General features: G+C 38.4%; 1 protein-coding gene across 1 annotated transcript in view; it reads right to left on the bottom strand.

Moving 5' to 3' along the window:
- Themis (thymocyte selection associated) overlaps nucleotides 1–15188 on the bottom strand; it is a 201515-nt gene that overhangs the window by 12077 nt on the left and 174250 nt on the right. The window contains exon 5 of the mRNA XM_060373142.1: nucleotides 3541–3693. Coding sequence (XP_060229125.1) covers nucleotides 3562–3693 — 132 coding nt within the window. The 3' untranslated portion in view covers nucleotides 3541–3561. The remainder of the gene's footprint in view (nucleotides 1–3540; nucleotides 3694–15188) is intronic.

The raw sequence follows: 15188 nt of genomic DNA, 5'->3' as shown, positions 1-15188 counted from the left end.
TGACAGGTCCTAGAGGGGAAGGATGGGCTTAGTCCTACTGTGACTTGATGTGCCAAGGTGGGTTGGTACTTATGAGAAGAGGAGGGAAGATGGGAGGAGGGGACATGAGGGTGGGACTGAGAAGAGAGGAGGGAAGGGGCTGGGATCAGGCCATAAAGAGAATAAATAAATAAATAAATAAACAAACAAATAAATAAATAAATATTTTTAAAAGGTTCCATCTCCTGCATCTGATGAGCAAAGCTGGTTATCCCAGAGACACAGGATCAGAGAAACAGCACCTTTGTCCTAATGAAGGTTTGTCATTTATAATTTTTAGTCTGAGATATGCCAAATACTTCAATAGCTACCACTTTCACTAAAAAAGGGGGGAATCCATTAACTAATACCCAAGCATTTGTGGGGGTGGGGGTCACTGTGGTAGTTCTTATTTATATTCTAGGACCTGTAGTGGTAAGGCAAAAGGATCGTAAGTTCAAAGCCAGCCTGGGTCTCATTGCAAGATCCCTGCCTCAAAGAAAGAAGAAAAAGAGATGGGGAAAGCCTCTTAGAAAGGGTCTCACTTGCTCCTCCTTGAACTCAGAGGAAGCTACTGTGTATTCAGAGAGAAGCAATCCACACCAAGCATGGTCTGAGCCCAGCCTATCAGTTTATTTTTAAATAAAGGTATATATACTATATGGAATAAAGATAAGCTTGGCAAAGTTTTATTTGTGCTCCATTTTCCCCTTTTGTTTTTATGTATGGGAAGACTCTAACGTGATGATTGTCTTTGAAGATAGAAAAGCAAATAAAAAAGTACTCTGTGGACACTCATAGCAGTAGCTTTCAAGCAAATACGTGCTGAAATTAACCTACAAAAGGGAAATTTCACTTTAGTCTCCAGTAGGAAGCTAGGAAGTCTCACTATCCTAGATCTATTCTTTTAATCCGAAGTTCCTTTTGTCCTTAAACCCATCATTTATGGGTGCTGTGTCAGAGCGGGTGCTTCCGATGTGTCTAAAATACTCTGCATTATTCACTCAGGGCACAACTGGGGCAGCTGATGTACTATCCCAGAATGCACATGCTGGGAAGATTAGATACCCAAGTTCCCTGTGATTGAAACAAAAACTTTGATCTCAGGAATTGTGTTATCTGGTACTTTGTAGGATCCATAATCTTAAAGAAAAATAGTTTCCAATGAATTAATAATGGCTTGAGTCTCAACCCGCTGCAGCAATTTTCACTGCAGTGGTTGTTTCTTTTATAGTCACACTTGATTAGTATTTGAAATGTGGAGGAATTGCAATATGCATGGTTTTCAAAGCCCTTTACAGAATTTCATTTTATCACTCAGAGAGAGTCAATGAAAACGTAATAAGAAAAGCTCTATGGGATATTTTTATAGAAGTGTCAGAAGCCAGTAAGCTAACTACTTGAAAGAACTCAGATTGTACAGACAGGGTTTGGAGCAGAAACACTTCAGAGACTTTAGATCTAGTATTTTGACTTTTATATGTCCTTGGAGAAAAAACTGTACTCGCTACAAAATCAAATAAGGAGGGGTGGGGAGGGACACACCATATGCTTAAGAATAATTAATTTCAATTTCCCTGCAAACTAAATAAGAAGTTTTGAAGATAAGTGTCATAGGAATTGAGCTGGTTTGGTTTGTCTAAAATATTGCCAAAAAAGAGAAAATCCTCATTTCCCTTGCTAAGGCTTGCCAGATTCCCACCATATGGAAGTTAGTCTGGTAGCTTAATTGATTGTGATCAGTCCTTCACACGCCCATTTGCGCTTTGTTTTGCCTTCAGTAGAGATGGAAAATGCCACATCACCATCTCTACAAAGTAAACCCTCATAAATCAGGTCTGCATTTCCTCATATTTTTTAATAATTGTATTAATTCTTTTAAATAACATTTGTATTGATTATTTGGGAATTTCACATCATGAACCATGATTATCCTCACTTGCCAATCCTTCTAGGCTGACTCCCACATTTAGGACCCCCCACTATAAAATAAAAGGAGAAAGAAAATAAAAGAAAGAAAGAAAGAAAGAAAGAAAGAAAGAAAGAAAGAAAGAAAGAAAGAAAGAAAGAAAGAAAACAACAAGTCCAATTTGTGTTGCCCACATACTCATGGTGAAACTCCTAGTGGCCAGCCCCTTAATGAAAGCTGAGTCCTCTCCCACCGGCACCCAGGCCAGAAGCCATCAGATGAGGAGAGCTACACTTTCCAGCAACCCTATCAGATTTTCTTCTTCTTCTCTCATATACTATATCCTGACCAGAGTTTCCCTTTCCTCTCCTCCTCCTGGTCTTGACGAATTGTACAGTATGTATTTTGACAATATTATCACAGCTCTTTCCCTTAATTCTTCTCAGATCACCTCCACCTCATTTCTGACCCCAAACCAGTGACGACCTTTTCCTAAATGTATTCACCTAGTAACCCATCGATTTTAATTTATGCTGTGTCTATATAGTTCTGGGCGTGGAGCCATACCCTGGAGTGTGATCAGTCTACCTGGAGTCACAGCCTTAAAGAAAGTTGACTCTTCCTCCTCCTCCTCTGTCCAAAGCCCCTCAGAAAGGAGTAGGGACCGATAATCTTTTCCCCACTCCATGCTAAAGTGATGCTTGACTTGTTCTTGTGCAGGTCTTGTACAGGAAACAGCCCCTGGGAGTTCATGGGCATGGTGCTGCTGTCGTGACCAGAAGACACTGGTTTGCTCTGATCCTCCCCAAACTCTGGGTCTTACCATTCTCACACTCCTTCTTCCATGATGATCCCTGAGCTTATTATGGAGGGATACAAGATCTAGAAGTCCCCTTTGTGGCTGAGCTCTTGTCAGTCACTTAATCTCCGCACTTGAACTGTGAGTTTCATCCACTGAATAAAGAAACCTCTCTGTGGCAGGGTCTGAGAACTAGTTAAAGCTTGGTTCTCTTAATCTCTTTTCAACCTGTTAATCCTTCCCCACTCACTCATCTAGAAAAAATATTTTGATTGGGGCCTAGGGAGAATGCTGAGTTATCAAAGTGCTATGAAGCATGAGGGCCTGAGTGTAGAGAGCATAGAAGACCCACATGGAAAGGCCAGAACACTGACATGTGTAACTCCAGAGCTGGACGGGGCAGAGACAGGCGAGTCCCCCACTAGTCAGCCAGTGTGGCTGAACTGAGAAGCTCCAGATTCCATGAGTGATCCTGTCTCAAAAAGTAAGGTAGTGTGCTCCAAAGACGGCTCAGTGGTTAAGAGCATTTGAGTATTGCTCTCCAAGAAGACCCGGGTTCTCTTCTCAGCACTCATAGGGTGATTATGAACCTCGGTAACTCCAATCCCTGGAGATCTGACACAACTATTCACACAAAATAAACGAATTTATTTATTTATTTTTAAAAAGATGGAGTGCCCCAAGAAAGATTCCCAACATTGAACTCTGGCTTTTATATACATGGTGAGTATTCCAAATAACACGGAAGCATGAAATTGTGCCTTGTACCCTTGTCGGACAGGTAGTTGAAATGACATTGTGCGGTATAACTGACCTGCAGTCATGTTGGTGCTTGCTACTGCAGTGGCCCATGTTTGCTCTGCTGTCTCTCTACCTCAGCCAACTCATTCAGAAAACCGGCTGGTACTCTTGAATCCAGGCCACCTTGATCTGGGTCAGGTTTCTTGGATCTGTCTACATGGTGAGTCTGAAACGACACAGTCCAAAATAAATGCCTTCTAGAGACGTGGCAAGGAAAAACATTTATCATATGGCAAGTCATTCCTGTTTGTCTGAAAAGGAACATTCTATATGCCAAATCAAGTTATGAATCATGTTTCTCAATCTAGTTTAGTAATCTCAGTGCAGAAGTTTTGAGGTGGACAACTGTGGAGAACAAAGAGTTCTAGAATAGGCAACACTCACTCTTCCAAAGTGATTTGCATGTATTACTTTTTCCTTATGTAGTTTATTAAATATTTTACATTTAGAACATTCTTATCCAGTTGTTACCCTCATAGTCAGGCAATCCAGTACTTTGCCATATATTACAGAAATGCATATCGGTTCTTCATTAGCTTCATTTTTCTTGAGCTTATTTTTAAGTTTTATGTGTATTTGAGTGTTTTGCCTATGTATTGTGTGTATGAAATGTATGTATGTATGTATGTATGTATGTATGTGCACCACATGCACACATGCCACCCATGGAGGCCAGAAGATAGCACTGTATCCCCTAGAACTAGAGTTACAGACAGTTTTGAAATGTCATGTGTCTGCTCAAAATCAAACCCAGGTCTTCTGGAAGAATAACAAGTGCGCTTAACCACCAAGCCATCTCTCCAGCCCTACTTAGCTCTATGCTTTATTTAGAGGAAATCTGAATATCTCCTCTGAATTTATGAACATTTAAATCAGCAGTTGGCAAATTTCATAAGGTCCTGACCAATTTGAGAATAACAATTCATTATAATGATGAATTATTCGGGCACAGCATCAATTGCCCCTATAATGCATTGTAAATAAGAGATGTCATAATGTTTGACATTATACTGACACATTGTATACTTCAAAAGATACATCAGTTATGATTCCCAAACTCAAGACCTAAGGGAAAACTTAAACTTCAACCCTTTGTTTCATAATCAAACCCAGACTAGAAGCTTATTAGTCTGAATGTGGTTATAAAATATTAGCAGATTTCTAGTCAAAAATAGCTACTCAGTTTTGGCCAGTCACTTTAACGAATTTGGCACTGAGAATAAGACAATGATCTTTTCTTTAAAGCTCTTCATACAGATAGGTATTGAATTTAAAACAATAAAACTTGGTTTTATAGAATGGAAAACTTACAAAATTTTGGAAATACATAAAAAGAAATGGGAGTCCTGTACGATGACCTGATTCACTCAGGCTAACAAAACAAATGGTGGGGCTATAACTCCTGGCCATCAGGACAGGATTTGTGTCAGTCTATAATTCATTGGTTCTGTTTGTCAGGACAGAATAGTGATCACACTGATGACTACAAATCTGTTGCATTCATTTTATCAATTTTTGCAAGTAGTTTTGCAATGCCCTGCTGCCTTAAGTTTTGGCTTGTCCACATGGCTTCTCTTGAACCAACAGGTTATTGACACATCTGGAGGCTTAAGAAATATCCCCATTACTGTTTATTTGCTCAGGCCTGCATTTCCATGAAGTGATGAGACCATGTTCAGGCTGGCATGAGGGAAGCTGACTGTGAGCTGCAGTTTAGTTAGGTTACCAAATTGTCTAAGCTGAAGAAAGACACAGCTGTAGGAGTCCATGACACTTAGGATACACTAGTTTAGACTAACAGAAACAACTCAAGCTGTCTCAACCCCACAGCATCACCCATTAAATGTGATTTGAATAGTATGCCATAATTTTTTTCCTGCTACTCATGTAATATTGTACAGTGACAACTGTTTTCTTCAACAAACATCTATCCGAAACACCATCGTGTGACAATGCAAATACATGACCGTCTCAGACTGTCAAATACAAAGTTTCAAAATGTTTGTGAAAAAAATTAAAAGAATGTGGTAAGTCATGTATAGATGATTTGCAAATCCCCTCTCTACTACCAAAAGATGGAAACTTAGTGATCCTACCAGGGACAGCTCAAAGGGTCATCTTGAATATTGACAGTAAGCAGAAGTATTTACCATCATCTTGCAAATACTCAACTCACAAGCCACAAAAAGTACAAGTCAGTAACTTAATACAACAATTTTAATCTGTTGCCAAGCCAGTATCATCAGTTTTGGAAAGATGAAGATTCAACATGCACATAGCCTTTTGATTTTGGACTACATGCTTTTGGAAACTATATTAATGCTAGGATGGACATTAAACCGTAGCTTCTCAGTACTGAGCAATAAAGCAGACTAATGGACAAACTAGCTTAATGATTTTTTTTCAAACCAAATTCAACTGATAACATTAAAACACCGGGGACCCTGAGATGGTAGTGGATAAATGCACTTGCTGGAAAGCCTGGTGACCTGAACTTGATCCCTGGGACACACAAGCTCATATTTGACTAGTTTATATTTGACTCATTCACAAACTACAAAAAAACCAAAACAAGAACTGAAGCCTGTTGGTTGTCCTCTGACCTCCAAGTGCGCACCGTGGTATGATTCATTCCCTCTCCTTCTCTCAGACCTACACAAAACAAATAAGCAAATGCCTCCATATATTTAAACAAATGGATAATAAAAACATCGGTGAAAATCCAGCAGTTTGTGGAAATCATGAATGCTCTACTATCCTCCAAACTCTAAAGAAGAAATATTAGACATTCTTAGTTTGAGACATTTGCCATGGAATCCCAATGGAAAAAAATAGCCAACCACTCATAATGAGTCAGTGATTATACTTTTATATGCATTTCTTGGTGCAAACAGAATTGCAATTGGTGCTTGCAGAATTAGGTATTTTATAAATACGTTGGCATTTCATGTTAGTAACACCTTTCTACTGAAAGAACCTAAGCAGAGTCTCTTCTAGTGGAGCCCTGCGGGGTCTTAAGACTCTGTACTTTATTCACAGCCAGGTCTATCCCCAGCATGTAACCTCAAAGGAAATGCATAGCCCTGAAGTCACTGGCTCAGTCACATCCACTTATCCCTTCAGACTGGGTTTCAGTGCCATGAGTCTGAGTTCCCACATCATAAATTATATTTATTTCTCCAACAATAAAATTCCCATGTTATTTTGTTGTTGTTGTTGCCCAGTTGCCTCCTATTAACCCTCAACTCTCTCATTGCTCTCTCCCTTTTGCTTAAGGGCTCACAAGCCTCACCCCACATTGAACTTATCTTTTAGAACACACCTTCACACATTGATGACAAGGGGAACCAGAGACCCAGTAGTTCTGTGAATGACAATAGTCACATTCTAGTTATCCTTGGGTTGATAGTCCCCTTGCCCTGAGTCATTCTTACTCTCTGCTGCTTTCATATGCCCATCATCTAGCTATACACTGTGTCTCTTTTGTTGCTAACATTTGCCTACTGATCTCTAATTGCCATGAATCCTGGATTGATGTTGTCCCGTCCAGTTTTAGTATGGATATAACTCTGAGTGACATTCTCATCTACATCTCATTCAACAGCCCAACTGTCTCCTCATCATGAGCAATCTTTTCTCTACCTCAGCATTTCATACATCAAACATGTATTTCAAATCCTGTGCTTTTAAGCATGCTAATTATTGCAATCATTGAAGACACATAATTACATAGTATCCCATATATTCTCTCATTCAAATTGCACCGGTCAATTACCTATAGAAATTACAAACAAGAATGATGGTTATATTAGATAAAGTGAGACTCTAGAACTGAGTGTGAACACAGAACCCTGGGCATGAGAAAACTGCGTGATAGCTGAAACCAAAAGTGGAGAGGTCACTGTGTGGCACTTCTTGGATTCAAACCTTCAATTGAAGATGGAGTCGAAAGGAAACTGGCAAAATGAAAATGTGTGAAAAGAAGAGAGAAATTGGCATGGATCTGGAATGGCATGCACCAACCCTTTGTCTCAATGGCATAATTACACAATCAAAAATAGATAATTTGTTCTGTGGGATTTCCAATTAACTAAACATCAGAATCTTGACTGACAGTATTAAAGGAGCATTCCATTACTTCTGATGCTATTCCTTTTTATGTTTTAAAAGATTATTTTTAGTTTTAATAATGTATGTGTAGGCAGGCTGAATGTCCATGCAATATCCTCGGGGGCCAGAAGGAAGTACCCTTGTAAAAGAGCAATCCCCTTCAAACTGAAGTGATTTTAAACAGCTTTCCTAAACAACTTCTCTGTCCCAATGTCTGGTCTATTTCTCTTCAGAAAGTAAACGTAAGTGTTAACTCTGAAGAAATGTCTGGTGATATCTGGGGATTTCTTTACTAACTCTCTTCCTCTAGTTTCTCAACCTTTGTACTCTGATCAAGTGAAATCATCTTCCTGAGAAATAGTAGTTCCTAGGCAAGAACACTGATTCTGAGACTATGCATTACAATTTTCCAACCATGAGAAATGGAGGCCTTTCGAGTCCCTACTGGCCTGGAATTCTTGAGAAGTGAATGCAGGCCTCAGTGCAGACCTTCTTAACTCTCTGCAAGTCAAGGTTTCTTTTTGTTTGCTTTGTGTTTGAATGCCTATAAATAATTTAATGATGGGAGATTTTTTTAAGTTTAAAAAAATACTAGTAAGAATCTGGAAGTTCTGAACGTAATTTTTCTTCTTTGTCTTGTGCCTTTATTTGTGTGTCCTCCTTGGTCATGTGGCTTCAGCTCAATAAATAATTTAGATTACCAAATGGGCTAAAACAGCAAGAAATTTCTCAATATGCATTATGAGACTCTAATTTAATTTTTTTGTGAAAAGTATTTAAGCAAGAAGGAACACAAACTGTGAAAATTAATCTAAATCGGACCATTCGTACCATCCCCTTTTTCAGACAATTTTCTAAGGTTTCACACATATATCCACATACAGTGTCAAACCCCCATCTCTGCATGGAATATAGTCTTTCTCAAACCAGTGGGGGAAGGGCACATCTGAGATGGTTCTAAAACAAGCTGTCATTTGGCATCTTTCAGTTCCTTTCTGCCTTATGTTGTTACTGCCAATCCGTTGAGGCCCACAGGTGACAGGCTTTGCTCCAGCAGCACATCAGAAGCTAACTTCTACCTTTTCCTCTGGCCTCAGTTTACAGAGTCCACAGGCGGAGCTCTGTGCTGGGATGCTGGCGTTACCCTGACCCCTAGCTGGTCAGGAGCTCCACCAGCAGCCATGACTGTATTTATCTTGACACTGAGATTGAGTTGGACCCAATTTGCTTGACAGAAAATATAGATGGTCCCTTTGAGGAGTCGTTTAAAAGGGCTTTTATCTCTCCATTCCTTTCTCTTGGATCAAAGAAGAAACCATTGATCTTTAACAGTATGAAGATAGAGGTACCTACTAGTTGTATTGTCCTCAAAAAAGATAACAGCCCTCATTCCATCCCTTCAAGAACCATCTCTTTATCCAAGGCAGGCTGCCACTAGATCCACACAAAGCCATTTCTGCTGAAGCTGTGATTAGAAAATCTTATCAAGTATTGTATAATAAACATCTTCCTATGTCCTCTTGGATGAAACCTTTCAACTTGTTATTAGGACTGTGTTAAATACCCTGCTTTCAAAGATGCATTTTAAGAGCCTACAATATATCTGAACAGCTCAACTATTCTCCTTACTTCCATAAAGTTCCATGAGTTTAGCTGAAAATGCCATAAGTATTAGAAGCACTGCTTAACCAACATACTTTATTTTGTAAAATGAGAACAGGATGGATAGCTAATTTATACAATTGTTATTCTTAGGGCGATGAGTGAGACACCCTGCAGTCTTCAGAAATGTCTTAGAAAAGCTTGCAAAAACACGTGCTGTTTTCCAGCTCCTGTGGTAAGCATCCCTCCTGCAGATGCCAAGGTCGGCTTACTTAAGGTGCCGATGTCACGGGACTGCGATAGCTCTTGGTAGCATAGGAACATCTTTTTCCTTCTTCCTTGTTTTGCTTTCCCGCAAATCTTAAATTAGTTTGTATGGTTATGGTCACGTAGTTTCACAGTTTCTGTTTTAATGGAAAAATAATCACGCTTGGGTTTCTGGGAGGGTAATTGGTGGCTAAAGGGCAGGCCTAGTGTCTTTGTTTAGAAATCAAGAAACATAAACTACAATGGTATGAAAATGATGTGACACAATTTGGTTTAAATTAGTTTGGGGTGAAATTAGTTTTGAATTAGGGGACATATGAGTAGCATTTAAACAGTGTCCAATAGAGCCGTCCTTGCTCCAGATGCCAGATGGGAGCTGCAGCATGCTGAGTAATATGTCTGTAGCCAGTACATTTACTTTGAATTTGTTTCTTAAAAATTACATTTTAAATCAGTTCAACTTTCTGAGGACTAAAACACATCCTTTCACAGGAACCATTAAAAAAGCAGGGACTGTGGCAACTTGATCTAAAGCGACATCGCTTAGTTATTTGAGCTAGGAACGGTTCTGATGAGTGCAATTCACTCCCGCTCCCAACAAGCATTTGCACTACAGAAATGTTAAGTCTGTACCCTTGCACTAAAATGCAAGGATGCCGCAATTAGAATTCAAATACAATTAAAATTAAAATGCTGCAATTAAAAAGCTCATGTGTCTGTGACTAAGTGGCCAGCAGAGGGTCCGGTCTGAACAAGCTGCTCTCTCCCAGGGCACGTCAACTCAGTCCTGACAACACTCTGCCACGCTCTGCTCTTCTGGGTGCTTGACCACAGTGGTGGTTGTTTTTATCGTTGTCCTTTTGATTCTGTGACAGTATCTCAGGCATCCCAGTCTGGTCTTGGATTCACTAGGCAGCCACAGATGACCTTGAACTCCGAACGCTCCTGACTCTGCCTTGCAGGTGCTGTGGATCTATGTGTGCACCAGGGTTCAGGTAGTGCTGTGGGCCAACCTGGGGCTTCCTGCTGGCCTGGCAAGAACTCCAACGACTGAGCAACATCTCCACCCCACAGATTCTTGATCACATTTACGGATGTTTTAAAAGTCAATTTTTGTTTTTAATGAATGAGAAAACACAAAAGTTGCCTATGTTGACTGAATAATATGGGATGTTCCATACATGTTAGAGACTGTGAGTTGTTTAAACGACTACCAGGCACCTGCAGGAAACACCTTCTCCAAAACAGAGCTAAATCCCAGGCATAACCTTTCCTCTCCAGGACACCCACACCCTGTGTTCCTCCTCAGTTCTAGGTGCTCCCTTCCTGCATTTCTCCCAATACAACTTGAAAAAACCCTGCTTTTGTATCCCTGTTTGACTGTTTTTCTTGTCTTTTGTATCTGTGGAATGTAGTCTTTATTACCTTTTAGGATTTCCCCATTCTCAGCGTCTTGACTCTCATCACTCTCCTCTGCTCACACACACATGCCTCCTTCACCCTCAAGTCTTTTCCCTTCAGCCTCAAGTCTTACCTGCCTTTGCCTGGGTCTCACTTCACCTACCAGGCCCTCTAGGAAGCTGCAAGCCAGCAGCTGATTTGTGTTGATTACAAGATCCTCAGTTTCTACTCCATCCATATTTGCCAGTCTCTAAATTTTTCTTTCGCCAACCCTCAGTGTTTTGCAATTTACTACTTGTCTCTGATGTAAATTCGTGTTTCTGTTTACAGCTCTATTCCTGCTTATCTCAGCATCTGTTTTAGCTGCTTGTGAGCTAAGAGGTGTCAGTTCCTTTTCTCTTATCAAACACATGATCATCACAGACTAGAAATCCTTAGACTTAAGAAGCTAGCTAATCACTTAATAAACTGAGATGGGGCTATCGGGAATCAATTCCCACATTTTTCCATCCCTTATCTTCAGAACTGTTGTGTAGATCTGTCCTGTGGCCAGTCATGACCTCTTGAACTGTCAGCAGCCCAGATACCCAAAGGAGTTCTGCCCAAGATCCAGCCGGATAACTTTCTGTCATGGAGGTGGAGGCTGTCAAGACCCATCTTCTCCTCTACATTGTTTTATATGACTGTTAAAGATGACTAAGAGAGAGCGTTCTTGAAGCTGCTGCTCTGCCCAGTGATATGCAGAAAGTTAACCGTTGCTGGAGAGATAGATCGTTTTCATTCAGTCATATAGGAACCCATAAGCTGCCCATATCCTGCAAGTAACCCTTGGTTCCTGTCATGGGAGTAACTCTAGGTAGACTCATCATTTCACATAGCTAACATGAGTAGAAATGCTTTCTCTGGGGTGAGGAGACATCGGGTTGATTTCTCAGAGAAAGGTCCCCCAGTTACTGGCTTGCAAAGTGCTCTGGCTCCTTTCTAAAGTGCATGCCTCCTCCTGGGAGGGTGGACCATGCCCCTTTTTCTTTGCCCCTGACTTCCCAAATTAATTTCGCTTCTTCAGTTTTGTGTTCACTGACCCTCCTTCTCTAACTCCTCATTGGCTTGGTCCTAACTTTAGTAAGGCCCACCCTATTCTTTCAGCTTGTTTCCCTTTCTTTCCCACTCTCCCAGATCTGTAGAGAGATGTCTGTTTCCTACTCAGCAGACCAATGCTCTGATAACATCTTCACCAGTAACTTCGTACATCACACAGGCTTTTTAAAGGCCTCTTTTATATCTTAATCGATAGTTTCAGAATGCACTGTAATTATTTGGAAACTTTTATAAATGGTTGGAAATTTTGCTTCCATATTTGTGGCATGTGTATGTGTGTGTGTGTGTGTTTGTATATGTACATATGTATGTATGTGTCAATGTATGTGTCTGTGAATCTTTGTGTTCTTGTCAGTTCTATTCCCCTGTATTGAATGAAGGAGCATAAAATCAGAAATATGACAAAACAATCTATTTTCAAAATGATCCCTCAGGACGGTTCTTTAATTACAGTAATGTCTTAGTCTTTTCAATCACTGTCTAACTCAAATATGTAAACATGTGTTCTCAATACTTCTAGAAAGTTAGTATAGGATAGGTGAACTTGTAAAATGTATCTGAATACTAGTAGGATACATCTTTAATTTTACATTGAATGTTCCTGCTATTGAGATAATCAGCAAATCCTTAAAAGGTGCAGATGAATACTAGAGACATTTCCCATATTTGGGTGAGCCTACTATATTTCATAGTTTTGTTCTATAAATTAACAGTGTTCAAAAACACGGTGTAGAAAAAAGTTTGGAAACTCCTGGCTATGATTTCTTTGCCCTAGTAACTTGTCTATAATGAATCTGTAATGTATTCCAAAAGTAGACTCATTTTTAGCCATCTTTTGGTATAATTTTAAAAATTCTAAACAGTAGTTTTATTTATACAGTTCACCCGGAAAGCAATGTTTTCACTAAAGAAGTCATCAGAGACAGAATAATGATGGCATAATGCATAAAAAAACACTTCCTCATGTATTTCATTATTGAAACACAGCATAGCCATACAGAAAACAGATTTGTCAGTGAATAACTTGGATTTTCATGCAGCTGTACAGATAACCTCCTTCAGTGAGTTATGTTTTCATACAGATAATAATGACTTATATTTATTTTGAGCTTAATAAGTACTGAATGTCATTCTAGATTGGATACAGGCATTTGCATAGTGAGATCTTCAGCATTTTTGTAAACATTTCTCCAGGAAATATTTCTCCCAAAATGGTCTTAATTAGTCACTGCGTTGTTTCTTTTAGCTATTCCTAGGAATCACTAGTGTACCCAATAATATACAACATTTTAACTCCACTTTTTAAAGAGTCAAAAGATTTGACATTCTTGTTCCAAATTTTAAATGTAGCAAATTTGGATTGACAATAACAATTTTAAACAATGAAAAATACAGACAATTATCTTCCTATTGTTATTGCTTAGTTTAAAAATATATCATTAACTATAATAATATAAATTTTTCTCAAAGGATAATATTAAATAATACAGAGTAAAGTATGGTGATGTTCATTGTTACATAATAGTGTTTAATAGCTTCCTTTCCCTCCTCTTTATCATTACAGATTTTGGCTGACATCTTGGTGAACACAGTGAGATTGTGGTTTTCTTCTTTCTTAATGTAACTAATAGAGAAATGCTAGAAGTGTGGAAAACCTGTTAATTTTACTTTTTAAAAAATGTTTTGTTTTGCATATAAGTGCAAACTATATATTTATTTACTATAGTATATAGCAGTTATAATGAATTAATTAATAAAACATGGCTCAGTGACTCAATAAAAATCAAATTCACCCATGGACCAACCATTCTAGATCCCAAAATAGAATATTAAGGCCCTGATATTTCCCTCCTACCTCAATGCAATTGCATTTCAATCTCTTTCTCCAAAGCCAACAATTATCCTAACAGTTTATTTTCATTATTGTTTATTCATTATTTGTATCACACAGTATCTCTGTTTCCAGTTGGATTCTTTCTTTATATCCATAATATAGCATTCTATGAATGAACATGCCAAGATAGATAAAAAGTATTTGGATTATTTCTAACTTTAGGCTATTATGAATGATACTTCTACAAACATTTCTGTTTTTTTTTTACATGTTTCTGTAGGATTGAACATATGTGCAGATTTCTGTAGGTATGCATGGTGTTTAATTTTTTTAATCAGTTTTATTATAGATTATTTTACATACATTTTTATATATATAATAAATTTTAAAACAGATTTATATTTTCTTTTTTAATTTAAATATATATATTTAAATTATATATATTAACAAATATATATTATAATATAATAATATATTACATATATTAATAAATATATATAATATATAATATAATATATATTAATAAATATATATATTTAAATATATATTTAAATTAAATATATATATATATTAGCCATAGGAAAATCACAGTATATATTTCAACATCAAGAACACATGTTAAGAGTCATGTTCAACAGTCAAAATTTTGAAAGTTCAATTTTTTTATTTTTAAATTTTTTTTATTAATTACAGTTTATTCACTTTGTATCCCCCCCTGTTCCCTCCTTCCCTCCTCGCCTCCCAATCTCACCCTCCCTCTTTCCCACCGGTGTACCTCTCCCAGTCCACTGGTTAATTTTTATTATCAACTTAAAGTATCAATAAGAAAAATCTTTTGGTACGTCTGTGAGGGGTCTTCCATAGGAGATTGGGGGAAGGGACACTCACTGTAAATGTGGATGGCATCAGCCCATGGCTTGGAATTCCAGGCTGAATTAAAAGGGGAAAAGTGGAAACTTAGCTGAGCATCAGCACCCCGTTATCGCTGCTTCCTGGTGCTTCAAGATAAGGAGCAAACAATGTCCTACGGCCATGTTTTCTGCATAGTAGATTTTATCCTTGCAGACCAAGAACTGAAATAAGCCCTTAGCCCTTAGGTTGTTTTCTGGTGGTTATTTTTTCATATCAGTGAGCAAAGTAATAAATACAGCGTGTTCTCACTGGGTGCAGCTTTGGCCAGCTTGTAAACCCCGAACAATATTTTCCTAGAATAATTCACTCATGCATGTGTGAAATTCCACATCCTTCATATTATTGCTGATAGTTGGAACTATCAGTCTGTTCAAAATGCCTAGGGATTCTGAAATGTTGGCGTTGCCTCCTTGTGTCTTTAATTTGTATTTCCCAGT

This window comes from Meriones unguiculatus, chromosome 20 (assembly GCF_030254825.1).
Source record: "Meriones unguiculatus strain TT.TT164.6M chromosome 20, Bangor_MerUng_6.1, whole genome shotgun sequence".
Taxonomy (NCBI): Eukaryota; Metazoa; Chordata; class Mammalia; order Rodentia; family Muridae; genus Meriones; species Meriones unguiculatus.
Note: the sequence above shows the minus strand (reverse complement) of the source record. Positions and strands in the feature narration are given on the sequence as shown.